The 21,692-nt window shown below is 44.9% G+C and overlaps 1 protein-coding gene across 5 annotated transcripts; it reads left to right on the forward strand.

Moving 5' to 3' along the window:
* The first annotated feature begins 1,558 nt into the window (after positions 1-1,558).
* GSS (glutathione synthetase) lies at positions 1,559-21,615 on the forward strand. 5 transcript variants are annotated; one of them, XM_017674966.3, is made up of 13 exons: positions 1,559-1,667; positions 4,255-4,389; positions 9,004-9,149; positions 11,419-11,494; positions 11,801-11,940; positions 12,626-12,742; positions 13,555-13,635; positions 13,736-13,813; positions 15,013-15,079; positions 17,744-17,938; positions 18,418-18,499; positions 19,909-20,098; positions 21,066-21,615. In XM_017674966.3, the coding sequence occupies exons 2-13, from the start codon at positions 4,261-4,263 to the stop codon at positions 21,187-21,189; spliced, it is 1,425 nt and encodes a 474-aa protein (XP_017530455.2). In that variant the 5' UTR covers positions 1,559-1,667; positions 4,255-4,260; the 3' UTR covers positions 21,190-21,615. The 5 variants fall into 5 exon arrangements, with proteins under 5 accessions (XP_017530455.2, XP_017530453.2, XP_017530456.2 ...); XM_017674964.3 differs by having other exon boundaries at positions 1,571-1,663; XM_017674967.3 differs by having other exon boundaries at positions 1,587-1,659.
* Positions 21,616-21,692: the final 77 nt, after the last annotated feature.

Genomic DNA, 21,692 nt, shown 5'->3' on the forward strand with positions numbered 1-21,692 from the left:
AAAGTGGACTTTTCCTGCCACCTGGGGCCTATTAAAGTAATTGCTGCTTCAGACTCTCCCTCAGGTAAAAAAGCAAAATAGGGGAAGGACACCATGCAAACATAATCCAGTAACCAGCCATCCATCCCTTACCTCCCTCCAACAAGATTGGAGGGCTCAGTCTGTCCTACAGACAGAGAATGTACATGCTTTATTTAAGGAATGGGAAAAATCCTGGCCCCTGGGTTTGGCCACTGATTTATAAAGTTACAAAGTTTAGTTGGCCCTGCTAAATGCCTCTTAAATCTATCCCCTTCTCTCCTCCTCAGCCACTGCCTCATCATCTCACACATTAACTCCTTGTGAGTTATTTTTCAGGCTTTAGTTTCTACATTTCCAAGTCATTTGCCATGCTGTAACCAGCACCTAACACTCAAAACAGACCATGTCTCTCCCCTGCTTAAAACCCTTAGCTTCCCATTACTCATTGGAGAAATGCCAAACTCCTTAACCTGATATCCAAGGCTCCCTCTACAAGACTGAGCTCCTTTCTGCCTGCTGCAACCCCCAGGCCCTCCTCATTATGTATACCAAACTCCTCACCTTCTCTAAAACAAGCCTAGCCACAATCAGAATTATTTTCTGTTGCTGTTTCTGTTCCTGTTACTTGCAACACTGCTCCCATTCCTGCCTTTCACCTTCACCCCTACTTCCTTCATTGGAAGCTTACACATTGCTACTCATCCTTCAAGATCCCAAAGGCCTTCCCCAATTCTGCAGAAAAGCACTGTTTACCTATCTACTTTCTTAATCAGATGTAGAAGTAGGTGCTCTGTCATATTCATAGTTCATTCCCCAAAGCCTGGACGGATAAATTCACTTTAAATTTTTATCAGGTGCTTCAGATTGAGAACAATCTTATCACAAGTCAGAAAGAAGGAACAGTTAAAAGACCCGGGAGGGGCTGCCCAATTCTTATTCTTGAGGGTAGGGAATCGAGAATCTACATTTTAAAAAACCTTCCCGGACCCTGATGCAAGTGACATTCTGAGTAACACTGGATCACTCTCAAGCGTTAACTTAAAAATTGCTGGAAAAATGGAAATGCTTTCCTTTTGCTTCTAGGATTTTTCCTGCAGCTGTCCTGGGATTAATTTGGAAGGTGGGCTATTCTGCAACCCAGTTGGGTGGAAAACAGAAGCCTGGGTTCTAACATTTGCTCGGTCCTTAACGTGCTATGCTGCGCGGGTCTCTACCCTTCTCTGGGCCTGTATTACCACACCTACCCCCACCAACTGTGTGTCTCTGAGGTAGTGACTGTCCCATTCTGGGTATCATTTCCCCCATCTTATATCGGACATCACTAGTTCTGACGCCCTACGAGCTATGCAAACCCGTAGCTGTCCGCCGACACAGCCAGGCTCCTCCCCTCCTTCCCAAAGTCCTGTTCTCCCGGGTCCAGCCAACGCACCCCTAATGCCAAGGCTGACCGCTCACGGACTGCCCCTTCCCGGCCGCCGTCCAGCTTCACAGGCAGCGGCTCTCCTCCCCCGCCCTGCTCTTGAGGCCCTGCCTCTGCGGTCTGCGCAAGCGCGTTGGGTGTCATATAGGCCCCGCCCCCTGGACCTCGGGTTACCGCGCGAGGGGCTTGAGAACCGAGCGCGGCTGGACGACAAACCAGTAGGTTGGTGAGCAGCAACGGCGGCCGGCAAGGGCCACGATTCCTAGGGAGGAAGGATGTGAGGGAGCTCGGAGGGTGAGGGATCTTGCAGCTCAAACCAGTGGCAGGGACAAGGAAACTGGTGTCCAGTGAGGGGTTTGGTCTGGCTTGTGTTGATCCTACATATCCCAGCTCTCCTGACTCCGGATCGGGCCGGTGTCGGGGACATCTACCAGACTACAGCCGGAGTTAAAAACAAAACAAAAAAATAGAAAGCAATTAAATACAGACTTTATCCAGAGTGGAAGTGAGCACGCTGGTGAGCTGGGGCAGGTCTGGGCAGGAGACGACGTTTTTGCACTGGCTTCGGCCTCTGGATAAAGTCCAACAGGGTTTTCTTGTGGGTATTTTAAGGCTTTTCGTTATCTGGCACCAGTCTGTCACTCATTTATCTGTATCTAACAGTCACTGAGCACTGTAGTAGGCCTGGAGACATTATTCCTAAAGTACAGAGAGAAGTAATGGGCTGTAGAAGCCTCGGGCGAAGAAGAGGGACGGCTTCTGAAACTAAGTACTGAACGCTGGTCTGGAATGGTGGGGAGTGCTGCAAAAAGAGGCGTAGCACGTGCCAAGGTCTGGAAGTGGGAGACAGCCTGGTGTATTACGGTCACTGGAGATAACCTCACTCTGAATCTGTCTAGAGCCCAGGGAACAGGTGATGGTAGTGAGAGCTAGGCTCCTGACAGGGGATGGAGAGAAATCAAGGAATTCAAAGTATGTATTTAGACAGAATCCACAAGGTTTGGAGAGAATTCGGTGTAGGAGTGGGTGGGGATCATCAGAGGAGGAGCCGATCTGTGGGGAGACAAAAACAAATGCTGTTCTGGTTCTGTAAAGACTCCCAGTAAACAGTTGGATTTTCTAGTTTGAAGACCAGGAAAGCACTACTGTGAAGGTATAGATTCAGCAAAATAAAGTCACAGGAAGGGTTGAGACTAGAATGTGAAAAACAAAGGGCCCAATTAGCACTTATCATAGTTATTATTATTATGTCTTATCTTATTCTCTGTCCTCAGTACCTAGTCAAGGGCCTAGCAGTAGATGTCAGTGTTAAACAACTAAACAAAAGCCAAACTGCAGGCAAATGTGCTGGAATCCCAGAGTTATAAAGAGATGGGGGCTAATGGAGGGTTCCATTGCTCTAATGTATGTGACCTCTGACAAGTCCTCCACCTGTAAAGTGGGTTCAGCCAAAAAAGCAGCTCTAGTTGCCTTAGCCAAATGCTGCTAAGGAACTGCACACATATTTTTCTCATTTAATCAACATGGCAATCTTATTTATAAAGAAAGTAATATTATGGACTCAAACCCAAGTCTTCCTGACTCCAGAGCTTTGTTCTCTACTATGACTGCCTTATCTATGTCTCACCCAACAAGGATGTTGTCAGGACACTCTTGAAATCACATGCTCATTCTTCATGAGCTGAAGCTGGCAGACTTTCATAATGGACCTAGCACCAGTTCTGCCATGGAAAGAGGGGGATGGAGCTGAATGTGAGAGGTTACTTGTCACTCTCTAGCTCTCCTCCTGGGGAACCACTGAGCTGGCAGCCGTGTTCCCTTCCTAAAATCAAATGACAATAGGGCAAAACAAAATTAATGACTGGTGTTTCCAGATTTTTATCCAGATCTTCTTAACCCCCCACGGCTTACTGGAAAATTAGTATCAAGGTGTGAGTTGGTTGACCTGTCTCAGGGTATCCAGTTGGAATCCTCTTCCTATTATACTGGGCACTTGGGTTTCAGTTACTTCTATCCTGCTACTGTGATTTCTCAGGATTATTTTCTGTCTTTTGGGGCTATGATGACCTATGTCTATATAAGGAACGTAATCATTTCCTGCTAGTGAGTTTGCTTCTAATTAGTATGAAGGAGGGGTTCACCTTAGCTGTATTTCATAGTATTCCACAAAAATCTTCTCTTTGTCTCCCCCACCCCCACTATGGAATTTATTTGAGATCTGCCAACATTGGTTGTTGGAGCTAGAAGGAAAATTAATAATCTATTGCAATGGTTCCCATCCCAGGAAAAGAAAAATAGAGAGCTTCAGCCCTTCCCTCCTTTCAGACCTCTTGAATCAGAATCTCTGAGTGAGGCCCAGGAATCTAGTTTTTTTTCAGGCTTCCCAGAATATTCAGACGGTTTTGGAAACCACGGATCTACCCCATAACCTTTGTTTCACAGCTCTGGGGGTGGGCGGGGAGGAACTTGCCCCAGTCATATAGAACATTAGTGCCTCTTTTTCCAATGAAAAGCATTGGGTTGGGAGTCCAGAGACTTGAGTTCAAGTCTGGGTTTTACTAGTCATTTCCTTGGGCAAGTCATTTAAACTCTGTGTGTCCACTTCCTTAATGTGAGAATAATGCCATAATTGTATCGGGAATCAAAAGAGAGTGGAATGGAAATGCTTTGTCAAGCTTTCCACTTTGTGCTCATGGAAGCTGCTAAGAGCTGCCAGTTTCAGTGTTTGCTCCCCTGTACAACACTGCCAGTTTCAGTGGTTGTTCGGCCCCAGGCCATCTGTCACCAAGCCCTCCTCTCTCCTCCTGTTGCAGGTTGGGATGGCCACCAGCTGGGGGAGCCTCTTGCAGACTGAGCAGCAGCTAGAAGAGCTGGCACGGCAGGCTGTGGACCGAGCGCTGTCTGAGGGAGTGTTGCTAAGGACCCCACAGGAACCCAGCTCCTCGGATGTAAGCCCTTACCCATCCCCACAGCACTGACCACACTGCTCTGGATCCTACTGGCCCCTGCCAGGCCGAAGGCATCTTATTTGGGTCAAAAAGCACATCTCTTTTGCTTTTTTTTTTAATAACTAAAATTGATCTTTAGACTATATAAAGTAAAAAGCAGCATGCAAATCAAAGTCAAGTCTGGTGTTTGAAGTGTGGCTTAGACAGGTTGCTTAGCTACTCTCAGCTGCAGTTTCTTCAAATATAAAAAAGGGGTAATAATGGGACCTACCTCATCAAGTTGGTAAGAAACTTAAAGGATAGATCATGTGAAGCACTTTGCCCAGTGCGCTATTATTTTTTTAAGACCCCTAATCATACTACCTTCTCTGTAATTGGTTTTCAGTATATCCTTCCAGGTCTTTCTCTGTGCATTTATATACATATATGTGTATATAAAGAAATATATGTTTTTTTTTTAAAGCAAATTGGATCATACATGTTGTTATTCTGTGGTGTGTTTTTGTTTGTTTTTCATTTAACAATCTGTCTCAGAACTCTTTGCAACCCTCTCCACTAGAGTCAGCTTCCAGAATTCTGATGCACAGTATTCCAGGAATGAATGGACCACTTTCCTCTACTGATGGCTATTTAGGTGATTTCTAATGTTACGACTACATGTAGCACTACCTGTAGAGGAAACATCCACATACATGCCTATTTGGGCACTTCTATGAGTGTTTCTCTAGGGTTGATACGTAAAGGAAGTGCTGCATGCAAACCACATCTTTTAAAAATCTCATCCTTTAAAAAAAAATGTTTTTATTTTTGAACTAGGTAAGACATTTTCATTGTTCAAATTTCAACAGGTATGAGAGTTGACAATTTAACCTTCCCTTCCACCTTCCATAGCCACCCAGTTCTGCCCAGAAGGCAACCTGAGTTTTAGTAGTCTTGCTTATACTTCAGATAGCTTATTCATAACAAGAAAATATGTATGTATTCCTTCTTCCCACTTTTTACACAAAGAAGCATACTAGACAAGGTCTTTTTTTTTTACTTAGCAGTAGACTTTATGATTATCTATATTAGTAGCTAAAAAGCTGCCACTATCTTTTTTTACCAAACCATGTCCTCTTTTGTCTCTGTAGGCTCAGTACCTAGTTAACGGCCTGATGGAGAGTCCAGATTCAGTTAAGTGTTGGCTGAGGCTCAAGTGAATGGGAATGGTTGTCATCTAAAGTAGGCTGCTACTGTGGAAGGTCTGCTTCTAGCTTTGGGGCTATAATTACTTAGTTTATGAACTTTAGATTTTGTGAACTGTTTGTCTGAATCCAGACAAGCATTTTTCCCTTCCAAAATTTTTATTTCCTCTTTTAATAAACAGGTTTTTGTGTGAAGGTCTAACACTTGGTCTTTCTGGAAATTAATGGAGCCTAGAAAAGTCACAATCCTCAGTGAGATTCCTAACCCAGTAATGTGTGTGCACATGTGCAATTTCATTCCAAATCTTTACCAGGTGCCTGTTCTATGCAGGACCAGTCTAGGCACTGAGGTGAGTCAGCCATAAGCTCTGGCCTCTGGAGCTTCTGGTCTAGTTGGAGAATGTACCACAAGACAAGATTAAATAATGGCAGTTCTATGAGGAAACATAGGCAGCTTGCTGCACAATATTAGTTATCATTTAGTGAGTATTAACTGTGTGCCAGGCAATATTCTAAACATTTTGGAATCACTAACTCATTTAGTCCTCAGCACAACAGATGAGGAAACTAAGGCCCAAAGAGATCAAGTAACTTGCCTGAGGTTATTTAATGAATTGAATTGAAACCCAAGTAATTTGCTTCCTGAGTTCAATGCTCTGAGCTTTTATGCTTTACTACCTGTCCTAGAATATTGTATAGGATATTGGGAAAAAGGAGCAATTCATTAGTGGTATTTGAACTAGGTCTTAAAAGACAAATGGGGGAAAGGAATAGCATACCAGAGGCCCCAAAGTAGGAAAAGGCAAAAAATATTCAAGAAAATGCAGCTGAATGCAGGGCATAAAAATGGACATAGTGGGAAAGAAGGCAGGCCAAAATCAGACAGCCGAGAAGCTTTGGATACTGGGTGTAAGAGAAGTGTGAACTTTATACTGTATGTAGAGCAAGGCTACAAACCAGCCATGTGCAGACTGAATAGTTGGTTCCTGCAGGTTTACGGAGGGAATTAATTTTTTTAAATACATGAACAGGGTACAAAATTCAAAAGGTATTTGGTGTATGAATACCAGTGTGTGAATACTTCCTCAAGCCACTGTTTCTTCCCCAGAAGCAAGCACTGTTAACAGTTATTTTTTTTTTAAACCAGAGTGTCTTGAAAAGGAGTCAGAGCCAAATCATGAAATTAAAAAAATCTAGATATCCAGCTTGTTTTGAAAAATCAGATCAGCTGGCAACCATGGCCTGCTTTCTTGCCTGTGCTGTCTGGCAACAATTTACTAGAGTGGAGTTCTGGCTGCCCACTTTAGATAAGATGGGAGTTTTCTTACTTCTTCCCATCGTTGTCTGTTTCCCTGACTATGAAGCAGAGTGTTTATTGTCATGCATGTGCTATAGTTTTCCTTTAATAGAAGAATATGACTTGGTTTATGTGTCTCTGTCAAAAGTGAGAAAACTGTGTTTCAGCTTTTAGCCTATGAACAGCAGAGAACAGCTATATACTATTGATCCCAAATTCAAGTGGGCATAATGAGTTATAGGGACAGAGGCAGAGGGATGTTTTAGCAAAAAACTCTCTGGGAGTTGTTCAGGCCAAATGGGACTTGTTGAAGAGGCAGAGTTCTGGGATTTAAAGCCAAGGAAACGCCCCTGTAGTCATCACACATTCATTCAGAATATTAGGTCACCCATTACATAATCTGCAGCAATTCCCCCTCTAACTCATAACGGCTTCAAGCTGAAAAAATCTTACTCTCACAAATACCCTTACTAAGTTTTGTCTTAAAATAAATGCTAAGGAGGGCAACTTTGGAATTATCTACCAAAAATTTAGGTGAATTTACCCTAAGTACCTTAGATTTTCATTCTTAGAAATTTACAGTTTATGATCATTTTCACATACAGAATACTTAGAATGTATATTCTAGGATATCCATTGAAGCATTGATTCTAATGGGGGGGAAAAAAAGGAAATCACCCAAATGTTCATAGTAGAAGGCTAGATTCAATAAATTGTGTATACATATCTCTTCAAAGAATGGAATACTACAGAGCCATTAAAAAGAATGGGAGTGCTGTATTTGAATGTTATACAGAACTGTCTCTGAAATATTTACAAAGCAAAGAACAGAACAATGTAGGTATCATATGCTTCTCTGTGTATTACAAAAAGAAAATATGTATGTATACATATACATTAGTCTAAAAGGATATGTGAGCCACTAGTATACCATTTATCTTTGGGGAGGAGAACTGGACCATTGGGGCCAGTGTGGGAATGAGACATACTTTTATTATGTTTCCTGTTTCTTTTGAATTTTGTATCATGGGTTTATATTATCTATTCAAAATAATAACATTTTTAAAACAAATAATAAACACCAAGTTCTAATAACATAAACTCAAACTGACTTAATGGCAAACTGATATGAACTCAGAGGTTAAACTCAGGAATGCTTTACAATCCAAGTCTCAAGGTCATTTTGTCATCTCTTACCCAAGTTCTAGTTCATTTGTTGTTGGAAATCTCAGAATGCATTATCCCCTTCTAGAAACAGTGTTCTAGATGGTATTTGGGTTTCTTGGCTCTGCCAAAGCCCAAAGAACTCAGAATGGGTTCTGGGTAGTGGGGCATTGAAAGGCTGAGGGTTGCTAGAACCAAGGAACTGGAAGACTAGTGAGCCATGAGGTGTTGGCAGCTGACTGGGTGGGTATTCCAGGCCTGGCAGCTTGAGTCACTATCTCTAACACTGGGGGGAATGACTCCCAGCTTTTTCTCTGGGGGCCAGGGTTCACTTCTGCCACAGACCTACCAGGAGGATTCTCTCTTCACCCCAACCAGAAGGCAAGGGGTCTGAGTGTGAGTTCCTGGCATGAGGAGGGTCCTGAGCTTAGATATTAATTAGCTAGGAACTGCGTGTGCACGTGTGTGTGTGTGTGTGTGTGTGTGTGTGTGTGTGTGTGTGTGTTGTTTAGTAACCATCCTGGTTCAAATCCCAGGGCCACTTAACAGCTTTATATAATCTTGGACATGTTACTTAACCTGCTCTGAGACTCAGTTCCCTTATCTATTTATTAAGCATCAATAGTATCTTCCTCATAGAGTTAAATGATGAATCCATTCAAAGTATTTAAAACAGTGCCTTGGACACAGCAAGTGCTCAATAATTTTTGTGTTTTTTGTTTATTTTTGGCCATTTCATGTCTGATTTTTTTTTTTGGTAGAGATAAAATACCACAGAGTCTAGAAGTTTTCTTTGTGTCCGTTCCTTATCCTGTTGTCCCTCCCTCCCTTCCCAGAGGTAACCACTATTCCGCAGGTTATATGTCCTTAGTAAATGTAGGCCATACTTCCCATGAGGTTACATTTGCAAGAATACAACCCATTCACAGGTGTTCTACCCCTCCCTGCCCACTCTCTCTCCTTGAACAGGTGGTAAGCTATGCCCCATTCACACTCTTCCCCTCACTGGTCCCTGGTGCCCTGCTGGAGCAGGCCTATGCTGTACAGATGGACTTCAACCTGCTGGTGGATGCTGTCAGCCAGAATGCTGCCTTTCTGGAGCAAACTCTGTCCAGGTACTGGGTAGTGGGGCATTGAAGGGCTGAGGGTTGCTAGAACCAAGGGACTGAATGACTGATGAGCCATGAGATGTTGCTCTGGTCGCTGACTGGGTTGGGTGGCAGACAGGTACCCCCTAGGAGAAATAAAAAGTTGTAGAAGACGGGAGAGCTGGCATCTAATCCTGGCTTTTATTTATATGCCTTTAAGCAAGTCCCTGTCTCTCTGGGCCTCAATTTCTTCATCTGTGAAATGGAGAGGTTGGCCTACATCTAAGGTCCCTTTCAATATTGACATTTTGTGATTCTCTGATCAATGACCTCCTACTTTGAAGACTGAAATTTCCATTTGGAATTAGGGAAGCTCAGACTAGTTTTAGAGAAAACCAAGAATAGGGAAGGTTATTAGTTTTAAAGTCAGATTTCTTACTTCTCCTAAGTAGTGACCCTTTCTTGTCACCTCAGGCCTCTTATCTTGGTTGTGGGGTGGGGGGCAGAGATGGGGATGCAGACTGGGGCCACATCCAGGACATGAGGATACAGAACCCCTGAAATGGCTCACCCCATTCCACTCCTCTCTGTCTCTTCTTCCTTGATATTTTTTTCCACCTCAGGCCCTGGGGCAAGGGAAGTTTCTTCACTTTAGAATTAAATATATAAAAATATATGTATTTGTATGTATGTGTGTATATATATATATTTATATAGAGACTGGACATATATATGTGTATATATATAACTGCATGTCTAATTTTTCAAAAGAAAATTTTGTTAGAGACAAAATCTTTTTTAAATGTGCACATTGGTGTGAGGGTGGATCATATGGTAAGAAGTATGGAAATTGCTGACTTGGAACTAAAAACCAATGAGTGATGGACCACCACCTTCCCCCTAGATCTTTCTTGGGATGAGTCCAGCATTTGTACCCATGATGCTCTGATGTGGGAGATATAAGCAGCCCGATTTATGATTTATAAAGATTATATATCTCTACCCTAAAGGTGCAGTCATGTAGGAGACCTTCCCTGCAGCCCATTTCTGCAACCACTGTTTTCCTGTTCCCCTTCCCTTTGAAATACACACAACCCTTCTCCCTTCTCAGGGAGAAGACCCTCTGGATCACCTCTTCAGAAAAGGGATTATGTGTCTTGATTCCCCTGGAGGCTAAAGCCCAGCTGGGGACTCTCCTCCTCACTCAGGGCTGGGAAAGGTCCCATGAGAGATCTGGCTGGGGAACAGAACTTTCAGGGCAGGCCTGAGCTACATGGGCTCAGTGGGGGTCCCTGTAACAAGGTAAACCTGCAAGTTAGGCTTGAGCAGGCATGCAGAGATTGCCCTGAATCTTGAAAGGCAGCAAGTGTGGCATTTGTTACCTGTGAGTACATCTTCCTGAGGCTCCAGAAAACCATAATGGACGGGCCCCTGCCTCATTCATGTGTTACAGCAGCACCCTGAACTATGATGATGAACTAGTACAGACATGTTCTCCATCCTCAGGCAGTTTATAGCCAAGTAGGAGAGGGAATGCTAACTCTCACACAAATAAAATGGGAAATTACAACTGTAATTAATGCAGTCAAGGAGAGTCCACAGTGCTTTGAGAGCACATAGCAGGGGGATCTGACTCAGATAGGGAGACCCCCTGAGGAGATCATATCATATGAAAACTGGCTGAAGAAGAAAAGAGGACATTTAGCTTGAGTCAGAAAAATCTGTTGGGGGGGGTGGGCACAGGGCATAACTGCTGTTTTATAATCTCTAAAAGCTGCCATGGAAGAGACAGAGAAGACTTGTTCTGGGAGGTCCCAGAGTGTAGGGGAAGCAATGGAGAGTTACTACTGTTAGGTCAGCCAGAAAGCCTACCAACCGTCAGGGCTATTCAAGTACAGAATGGTTATATCTATATAACATGCCATTTTTGAATTCCTGGGACCAGCCACTCTGTTCAGTTTTGTACATGTACTTCTGTATCTCATTTACCTTTCACACAACTCTATGATACAAATATAATTATTTTCCTCTTAATTCTACAGATGAGCAAACTGAGACACAGAGGTGAAATGATTCTCCAAGGTTGCCTAGCAGTGAGTGGTAAAGCTGGGATCTGAACCCAGGTTTTCTGGCTTTAGAGCCGGGTTCTAAACCACTGTTTTCTGTCAGGTTGGCGTGGGTATTCAAGTTTGGGCCAGTGGAGCCAGAGAGGACTCAGGAGGCAATGGACAGGGATGGAACTACTTGACCTTTAAGGTCACATCTAGCCTAGAAAATGTTCTGTTTCCTCCCTCAGCACTATCAAAAGGGACAACTTTACTGCTCGTCTCTTTGACATCCACAAGCAAGTCCTGAAAGAGGGCATTGCCCAGGTAACTGTTCCTCATTCCACCCTAGTCTGTGACCTGCTGCTGCACAGGCCCCATCTTTTTTTTTTTTTACCAGAAAAATTTTGCCCAGTCCTTGAGCTCATGGGACTCTGTCTCTCCTTACTCCCCACTAGGTTTGTACACCAGTGGCCATCCTGGGGTGACCCAGAGAATCATTCCATTACATTTGGGAGTGTTAGCTGGTGCCTCTAATCTCTACATAGAGTTCAAAGTACCTGTTTGCTCTGTGGCTAGGCCCTCAGAATCAGCCCATGAGCAAATGTCCTCAGCCTTCAGTTTTCCCCACAGACTGTGTTCCTGGGCCTGAATCGCTCAGACTACATGTTCCAGTGCAATACAGATGGCTTCCCAGCCCTGAAACAGATTGAAATCAACACCATCTCTGCCAGCTTCGGGGGCCTGGCTTCCCGGACCCCGGCTGTGCATCGGTGAGTTCTTTGAGCAGCCCTGGACACACCAGTGGGGTGACAGTCTGATGAGCCTGCAATCACATGTGGGGGCAGGGATCTTCAACTCTGTGCCTCCCTGGGCCATGTTTTTCTCCTCCTCTCCCTTTCTACTGGTAATTAGGTCTTGGTATGTCAGGAAGAGAAGGGACCTCATGCTTCATCTAGTTCTGCTCTCTCATTATAAAGTTAATATTCCTGGCAGAGGGAACAGTATCTACAAGGGTCCGGGTATGAGAAAGAAATTTGGAAGTCTGAAAGGTCTGACTCCCAAGACAGAGAGGGATCAGGGACTTCCCATGTGAGGCTAGACCCTAGAAGCATCCACATCTAATCCACAGTGATGCTTCAGGTTGCTGTAATTTATCTGCAGCAAGGTTCCAGACAGAACCTGGTGCTCAGGAAAAGGGTTTCCAGGTCACTGGGAGGTTGGCGTGGAGTGGAAACATAGGGTCTTAGGGCTCCTCTGGGCATGTACAGCAATGCTCAGGCTTAGGACAGCCCAGCATATTCCAGCCTAAGGTGGATCCTGCAGGAGCATGATGGTAAGATGCCTTTTTCGTGCTCAGCTGATTCTCAAAGTGATGTTCCTATATGTGTCTATGAGTCACAGGCAGAGGAGTCTTTCAGGTCCATCATTACTAAATGGACATCTCTTTTCCAACAGACATGTTCTCAATGTCCTGAGTAAGACCAAAGAAGCTGCCAAGATCCTCTCCAATAATCCCAGCAAGGGACTGGCCTTAGGGATTGCCAAAGCCTGGGAGCTCTACGGATCAGCCAAGTAAGGTGGGGTTGGGGGTGTTCAGCATTCATGGGTGCGGCAACCACATCTTGCCTGACATCATTAGGAAATGAGGGAATTTTTCTAGGAATAGAAGCTTGTACTTTTAAGTGACAAAATTAATGGAGTTTTGGGGTTCCATCTTAAATAAGAGGTGCAGACTATAACCTTTTCTGGTTGGCTAGAGATCATCATGACTGTGAGTGATTGTATCTTGATGTAATACAGAGGTGCTACCTAGAGTTAGAGAGGTGCCTGAGGCTGTTTGCCTGCACTAATGGTCCCACTGTTAGGCTTTAGGCTCTCATTCTTTTTCTTCAGTTTTTCTGTTTCTCTGCTATCAGCTGTTACTTCTTACTGTTATCAGGGCTTGAATTTGGAATCTTCCACTCCACCCCTGACTTGCTGTGGCTTGGTAAAGCAAATGATCTGGGTTGTTACGATTATGTCTAACAAGTGTGAGTAAATGCATAAACTTTGATTTAGGGATTTTGTTGCTCTGTTTTGACTGCCTAGAGGCATTTTTTGCTTCCTTATTTCTCAACCATGTTCTAGATGTGTAAAGACCCTAGGCAACTGACATCTGGACAAGTGAGGAGCCACTGTATTAACAGTTATTACAATGTTAATATAGCATTAATAGTTAACCCTAAATGAGCATTCACTAGTGCCACACTTTATGCTAAGCACTTTACATACAGGATCTCATTGAATCTTCATATCCAACACTCCAGGGTAGATACTCCTAAAGAGAGTGGGATGGAGGGGAGATAAGGTTTGGTAGCCTTGGGCCACCTGTGCTTTTTCCCCAGTGCTCTGGTACTACTGATTGCTCAAGAGAAGGAAAGGAACATATTTGATCAGCGTGCCATAGAGAATGAGCTACTGGCCAGGTCAGTAAAGGAGGGGGTACATCCAGATGTGGCCTCAGGAATGTGGAGAGCCTTTCAAACAGAGCCTCCATTCGCTCTGACCCTTGCCAATCTTTCCCAGGAATATCCATGTAATGCGGCGAAGGTTTGAAGATGTCTCTGAAAAAGGGTCTCTGGACCAAGATCGAAGGCTGTTTATGTAAGTGTTCAGGGGGTATTCTTCAAGGATCCAATAGAGGGTGGTATAGGAAATTCATTCTGCCACCCAGTTCCCATAAGAGACCCTTTCTTCTGGGAGATGTGATGGCTTGCTTCCTTCTCTCTGAATTTTAGGGTTGAACTCTCCCATCATCCGAGGAAATCTTAGACAAGGCTAGCCAAGTTCTGCTTCTAAAGGGTTGTATCAGAGCTACTGACATTCTAGATAAAGGCCTACTGGGTTTTCATATGCCCCTAGGCTCCCAAAAGTTTTCTTGTCGCTCTGAGTGACTCGTCATGTTAGGCCTGGGCAGCTGGGCTGGGCTGTCAGGGAGGAAGAGTAGCAGCCACCTCATTCTGTGACTGATGTAGCAGCCTCTCTCTCTACTCTGGCAAGACCTCAAGGAGCCTGGATTTGTGTTCCAAGCCAGGCCCTGCTCTTCCCTTCAGAGGCCACCACCAGGTGACTTTAGGACCACACACTTGGATGGCATTGCTTGCGACACACACATATTTAGACCTGAAACTTTATGATTCTTAAAATTAAGAATTTCTTAATTCCCCATGGAATTTCACAATGCCACTTACTATTTTTAAAATGTACTTTTGTCATAACAAAACAAAGTCATTAATTTACAGATAAACCAGACAGTATCAAATAAAGAGAAGGGGAGAAGTTCAAACAACCTCTATCTTAACTAGACTCATAATTTTACATATCCCCACCCTCACTGCTGCCATTGTTAAAAATCTCAGCCTGCTTTCAACTACTTTAAGCATGTTTTACTAAGCACTGCAGTATGATTCTCTGCTTGGTAATTTTTAGCCCACTTTTTAAAAATTTACCTAATTTGATTCTGTTTGCCTTCTTGTTTCCTTTTGGCCTCCCTAGAATGACTCTAGATCTGAAAATTGTCAAGCATTTCTTATTGTACACCTCCAGGTTTTTAGTGGAAGCATTGGGGGTATAGGTATTTACTTTCACTGCTTCCAGTGAACCCCTGTCCAGGCTACTCCTGTGGACTGACTTTCATATAAGCCAAACTCATTTTGATGCACCCTAAAATAGATTGAACCACTGAACATGTTATAATTTATAACAGCCTAATTTATTATATTTAACTTTATATATAATGAATTATAACATATAATTTATAAGTTATAATTTAATGTAGCAGCTTTCTCCATCCTGTGTTCTAGGGACGGCCAGGAAATTGCTGTGGTTTACTTCCGGGATGGCTATATGCCAAGTCAGTATAGTCGACAGGTTGGTATTTTCTGTTAGGCCATTCTTTGCCTCCTGGGACCCACCATTGTTCCTCAGAGACCTGACTCAGGCACCACAACAACCTGGGTTTGTCCCTGAGCTCTGGCTACAGTTCTTTGGAGAACTTGCTGCTAGAACCGCCTATCCTCCCACAAGCTTTTTGCTACCTCTCACTCTCTACAAACATACTGTCTTTTAGAATCTGAATCCTCAGGAATCCATGGTACTTCAACCATTCACACTGTTTATAGAAATATACTGGTAAAAGTAACAGTCATCCTTCTGGGGGAGATTCATTCTATGGTGTAACACCCCCATCATGGCCAGTTTTAAGCTACCCAATTTAACCTCTCTGAGCATAGAGTTGGGAAGCGATGGGTATAATGAGCTCTCCTAGCTGGTACAAACCAGTTCTACCACACCATCAACCATTTTCTTCCAGCTAACTCTTACCTTCCTTTTATCTTTGTCAGAAAGTTTGTATCACCTATCCATTTAAGTTAATGGCAGTAGTATCACCTTATCTTGCTATCATGCCATTTGTTTTCAAAATTACTTTCCACATCAATTATTTATTTAATCCTTTTAACTACTCTGTGAGGTATATAATTATCCCCACTATACAGATGGAGAAATTAAGGTTTGTAGAGATGCAGGGGCTTGGTTCCCCAAAGGAGTTCCCAGGATTTCTGACTCTCAATCTGTGGCATTTCCAGTATATCATTCTTCTCCCCCTGCCCCTAATCCACAGCATGGAGAAGCTAAGAAGCCCTGCTTTCATTTGGAAGAAGGTAAAGGAGGAAATAATTGTTAGAAAATACCATGAGCTGTAGGCTGGGGATCATGAGCCTTTGGTTCTGCTTCCTTGTGACCGTGGGCAGGTTCCTGACCCTTTCTGGGCTCAATTGCTGTAAGCTGAGGTAACTACACTAGAAAATTGAGGGAACTCCTTCCAGATCTGTCATTCTTTGACTATACGATTCTCCCAAGGCCCAGCTGTATAAGGAGCAGCTCCACAGAAGTGGCAGCTCTATGGAGGGTCATTTCCTCTAGAAAGTGGTTTAGCAATGGTGGGAACTTGCTGACTAGAGAAGAGAGAAACTGTCCATTGGGAAAGTGGATCCAGGTTCTAGGACAGGGAATTTAGGGAAAGGGGCCAGAGAAAACTTCAAAAAGAGAGAAGAGGTTGAACTAACAAGGAAGGAAATTAGTGCACGAGAACATTTTTAGGGAAGTGAGAAACTCAGACTAGGTTTTGAACATGGAGGTAAATCTATAAGGCTTAGTGACTTGCCGGGTGACCCTGGGCAAGCCCCTGCTCATCTCTGAATTTTGCTTTCTCTGCTTCTAACATAATGGAGTACTTCTCTGGGTTTATCTCTGATGTTCTGGGCACCTGTAACTCTGCCTGGAATGCCAGCCTAGTAGGTAGCTGGGGTTATTAGTGAAGACCAGGCAAAGGTACTGCAGATGGACGGATTGTATCAAAAGAAGGACGGTATGGGGTAGGGGCTGTGGCAGTTGGTAGCAGGAAGGACACATGTTGCTCCCTGGGCCGTAGCTTTGATCCTGCTGTGGCAGTCTGATGTTGTCTGGAGTCAAAAGCAGGCTGTCCCCTAGTGCCTGAGAATGGGGACTAGAGCTGTAATGCATGACCCTCTGCTGTTTCCTTGGCACTCATACCCTGAATTCCTGGCACACCAGACCATCCATCCTGTGATTTCCCACCTGCAGGACTTTGCTCTTATTATTCCATTAACCTGAGTACCCCTTCCCTCTTGAGTCTCACCTGTCAGACTCTACCTGTTCACTCAAATTTCACCTCATTAAACAACAACAACAAATATTTGTTGTGGACTTACAAAGCTCCTAGCACTGTCTTAGACAATGGGGATACAACAGGAAACAAGACACATAACAAGGATCTGGTCCTTACAGAATTTGGTTGGGGAGATGATCATCAGAAAGTAAACAAAAATAGAAAAAAATTTTTTCTGGTTGCAGGAAGCTCTTTGAATACAACAACAGAGTGAAAAGTTAGAGAATTATGGGGAAACCCACATAAATAGGGTGGTTTAAGAAGGTGACTTTGAGTTGAAACTTAAGGATGAGAGGGATCCAACCATCCACTGGAAAAGCCAAAAGGAAAAGAATTTCAGGCCAAGGAAAAAGCAGCAAATGCAAAGGCACTGAAGTGGGAATGATTATGTGTCTGAGGACTGACTGGCCTTATGGCTGGAATTGGGAGTGGTATGGAGGGACATCATGGAATGAAGTTGAAAATGAGGCACAAGGCAGAAACTGTAGGGTCTTATACTCTGTGCTAAGGAGTCTGAATTTTATTTGGCATAGAGTAGGAAGCTGAGCTCATAACAGGTGTTCCACCCCTTTCAAACCTCCTCACCAATTTTTCTATACTCTCACACCTTTGGTCATTTTTCCCTTTTAATCACAGTCATGTATCATTGTGCTAGACTGTGAGCTTCCCTGAGGGCAAGAATTCTGAAGACTGGGAGGGATCACACTTGCCTCACAAGGATGTTGCAATGACCCTGGAAGACAATGAATGTGAGGAGAAAAAGCACAGTACCTGGGTCCTGATGGATGCTCAGTAAAGTTCAGCTGAAGTGGAATAGAGTTCCTTTTGTTTTCTTCCTTCTGCAGAACTGGGAAGCGCGTCTGCTGCTGGAGAGGTCATGTGCTGTCAAGTGCCCAGACATTGCCACTCAGCTGGCTGGAACTAAGAAGGTGCAGCAGGAGCTGAGCAGAGTGGGCATGCTGGAGGTGTTCCTCCCTGGACAGTCTGAGGCTGTGGCCCGTCTCCGGGCCACCTTTGCTGGCCTTTATTCACTGGACATGGTGTGTAGCAGCCCGTTTCTCCCAGTACAGGCCTTCTAGGTGGCAGGGAACAGAGTCCAATGTGTTGGGGAGGCTGGAGCTGACACTAGGCTGGACTTGGATTGATGATGCTCTGTGAGAACCCCTAGAGCCCTGGGGAGGGGGGCTGGAATTCATTGTAAGCTTCCTCAGCAAAGGTGGAAATGGGGATGGTAGTCAGGGGAAGGGGCTGAGGCAGATGGCAAGAACTGGGGAGTATCTGTACCCACTTTCCAGTCTTCCTGCTGCAGAGCCCTGAACTGTTTTCAGAGAAAGCTTACTCTCATTGTACTCGGTGCTGCAGGTAGTTTGTTAGGGGTCACATCCAAATAGTGGCACCCATCCTGAAGGGGCATATGGCTCTTTCCCCTCCTGCTCTTCCTCTGATACTGCTCTGCACAACCAGCAGGACCTCAGCTCCTGCCTCTTTGACCTAAGACTTCTTTCTTGCCTCCTGCCAGGGTGAAGAAGGGGACCAGGCCATTGCTGAGGCCCTTGCTGCTCCTGACCAGTTTGTGCTAAAGCCCCAGAGAGAGGGTGGAGGTGGGTGGTTCCCCCTGTGCAGAAAGGGGACTAGCAGGTTGTCATTAGTGCTGACTGGCACTTGCTATGGGCACAGTTCCAGCCTCTGTGGGATACAAGAACAGAATCAGGCCCTCGCCTTGGACAGTGTCTCAGGAGACCCTGTAATCATGTGTGTCAAGCACAGGGGAATCTATTAACCAGCATGGGAGGGTTTGGACAAGTTTAGTCTGAGGTGCCTATGTGTGAATTATAGGGAAGCAGGATGGGGGCCTATCAAGAGGTTGGATGTCTTCCTGCTTAGTTTGAATTCCTTGAGTGTGGGAATCATGTCTGCTCACAAATCTAGAGGAGCTGATTTTTTTTTTTTATCTTGGCCTTAAAGGATAGGTAGGAATTTCCCAGGGGGAAAAGGGAGAAGGGCATTCCATATAGCAGAGCAACTTCAGGCAAAGGCACAGGTCCATGGAAGTGTGATATGTTAGGGGATTAATGAGCAACTGGTGAGGCTGGAGTGCAGCATGGGAGATGGGAGGAGGCAGGGATTTGGGCTGGAAAAGATTGTTTGGGACCTGACTATAAAGAATTTGAATACATTTAAAAAATAGGATTTAATCCTAAAGGTAGTGGGAAGCCATCAGAGAGTTTTGAGGAGGGGAAGGAGACATGATCCAGAATCTGTGATTCAGCCATGGAAAGCACGTCCTGGAATGAGGGAAGACATTGGTAGCAGAGAGACCATAGAGGAGGCTGGTATGGTTGTCCAGAAGAGCAAGGTAGAGGTCTGAGCTAGGGCGACAACAGTGTAGAGCCTGGGCTAGAGCTATAGACCAAAGAGACATGTCCAAATTAGTGACAGGTAATGGAGAAGGAGAAGTTAAATATGACCTAGGGATGTCTTTCACTGGGAAGCAGGAACATCCAGGAGGGGCAGGTTCAGGCAGAAGTAATGAGTTCTGTTTGGACACACTGAGTTCGTTTTAGGGGCTTATGGGATATCCATGTGAAATCTACAGCAGAGAGGTTCAGTTAAAGATTTAGGAGTTAACAAGTTATAGGATATAAGTGCAGCCTTGGAAGAGATTTCCCTGGGGAAAAAAAAAAGTGTGTACATGAAGGAGAGAACAAGGGTGGAAGTCATTCCTTGGGAATCCCAACATTTAAGAAGGCCAGGAGCCAATCAGGGAGGTTGAAAAGGAACACCCATAGATAGGAGGGGAGCCGAGACAGGACGGAGTGTGGAACGTGTGCTCACTTGTACGAGTGAGGGCTCTCCCGTTTGGGTGACATTCCCTTCTTGGGAACCAGGCCCACCCTGGTTTCCCGGATCTAGTTTCAGGAACTGAGGCTACTGACTTGCCCCAGAAGTGGGAGTACGGGGTGGAGAAGGTGGACAGAGGGTCAAGGGTGACTGGCCAATGGAATTGCAGGTAACAACCTATATGGGGAGGAGATGGTGCAGGCCCTGGAGCAGCTGAAGGACAGCGAGGAGAGGGCCTCCTACATCCTCATGGAGAAGATCAAACCTGAGCCTTTTGGGAATTGCTTACTACGGCCTGGTAGCCCTGCTCAAGTGGTCCAGTGCATCTCAGAGCTGGGCATCTTCGGGGTCTATGTCAGGTGAGCTGGTCAGAAGGGGCTGCTCCTTGCCAGAGGGCCAGCCAAATGTGCCTGGAAAGAGCACTGGACAGGGAGCAGGAATTCTGGACTGTCCCAGTTCTGCCAATCCCTGCTGTATTACCTGTTTCCTTATCTAGTAAATGAGGCCAAGGACCCAAGACCTGCTCACCTCACAGGGCTATCAAATGAAGCCCAGATGAGAAATGTTTTGCAACTATAAAGGAAATTCCAGGTAGTGCCAAGATGGATGAGAAAAATAACCCTGGACTAGAAGGAGACCCCAGGGAAGAAGAGTTCGGGTACAGTTCCCAGGCCACCAGGGATTCTGGGGAAAGGCAGGATGGGCCATCTAGAGGCTGTTCAGTAGCTTTGAAAAGCTGAGTTGCCTCTGGGTTTGGCTTTGAGCAGGAAGCTTAGGGAAGAGAGGAATACTTGGAAATTTGTAAGGAACAGTTCCTGGCCCCTCATCCTACTTCCTGCAAAATACTCCAAGGTCAGGGCAAGGTGGTAATAACATCCTACCATGGTCCCAACCAGAGCTTACCCTTCCCTCTAATCACCTCCAACATCTCTGCCTGCCACTTCCCCCTCAATTTCCACTACTACCACAGCCATCTTGAGAGGCAAAGAAGGAAATTTACAGCTATAGGACATAAAATGTGAGCCTGGTATCATGATAAATGATTTTCCTGGTTTATTAATCCTCGTGACCATCTTGCAAAGTGAGTGAGATTCCTATTTTAAATTGAGGAAATGGATATTTAGGAAGACTGAGTAACTTGCCCAAAGACACAGAATTTGTAATTACCAAACTAGGATGCAAACCCAAATCTGATTCTAAAATCCTAGCACTTGCTTGGGTATAGTCAGCACCCATGTACTGCTCAGCTGGGACCAAGAAAGGTCCTGGGTTTGGGGGACTAAATCCAAGTGATGGAGCTGTGTGTCTCCTGCCCCATTCCTCTAGGCAGGGAAAGACACTCGTGATGAACAAGCATGTGGGACATCTGCTTCGAACCAAAGCCGTTGAGCATGCAGATGGTGGTGTGGCAGCAGGAGTGGCAGTCCTGGACAACCCATATCCAGTGTGAAGGCACAGCCAAGCCTGTCCAGACCTCACTCAGGAGACCTTGGATCCCTTGTACTTGTCATTCCTCTCGTAGCCCTCCGAGGGGCTTCCTCTGCCTACCTTGGGAGGGCTGACCTCTTCTAGAGACCTTCCAGGGCTTCCTGGAAGGGTGGATGCTGGGTACCTTCACCCAGCTCCCTCAGCTAAGGACTAGCCAGAAAAGCTGTGTTTCCCTGAGAGGATCGAGAGGTCCCTAAGTCACTGGGGGATAGGTTCAGCTGAAAGGAAGCTGATCTGAGATGAGGGTCCATAACCTTGCCACCATCTTGTCAGCCCCTCATAAGCCTTTTCATCAGGTTCCAGGACTGAGGGGTAGAAAGAAGTGGGTGGAGGGGCATAGCCTTCCCCCATGTCTGCCTTAAATAAAACTATATTGCTGATTCTGTCATACCTTGGTTTGCACATTTAGGGGAAGGAGAGCTATAATCTGGGTCACCCCTCTTAAGGTAGATTGGAGAAAGGGAG

The sequence above is a fragment of the Manis javanica genome, chromosome 5 (assembly GCF_040802235.1).
Source record: "Manis javanica isolate MJ-LG chromosome 5, MJ_LKY, whole genome shotgun sequence".
NCBI classification, from domain to species: Eukaryota; Metazoa; Chordata; class Mammalia; order Pholidota; family Manidae; genus Manis; species Manis javanica.

What these genes read in the sequence shown, in the direction of transcription:
- GSS (XM_017674966.3), top strand. Translation starts at nt 4,261, where the DNA reads ATGGCCACCAGCTGGGGGAGCCTCTTGCAGACTGAGCAGCAGCTAGAA. An exon ending in TGAAAGAGGGCATTGCCCAG is followed by an intron (nt 11,495 to 11,800) that starts GTAACTGTTCCT and finishes TTTTCCCCACAG; the next exon opens with ACTGTGTTCCTGGGCCTGAA. An exon ending in CAAGATCGAAGGCTGTTTAT is followed by an intron (nt 13,814 to 15,012) that starts GTAAGTGTTCAG and finishes CCTGTGTTCTAG; the next exon opens with GGACGGCCAGGAAATTGCTG.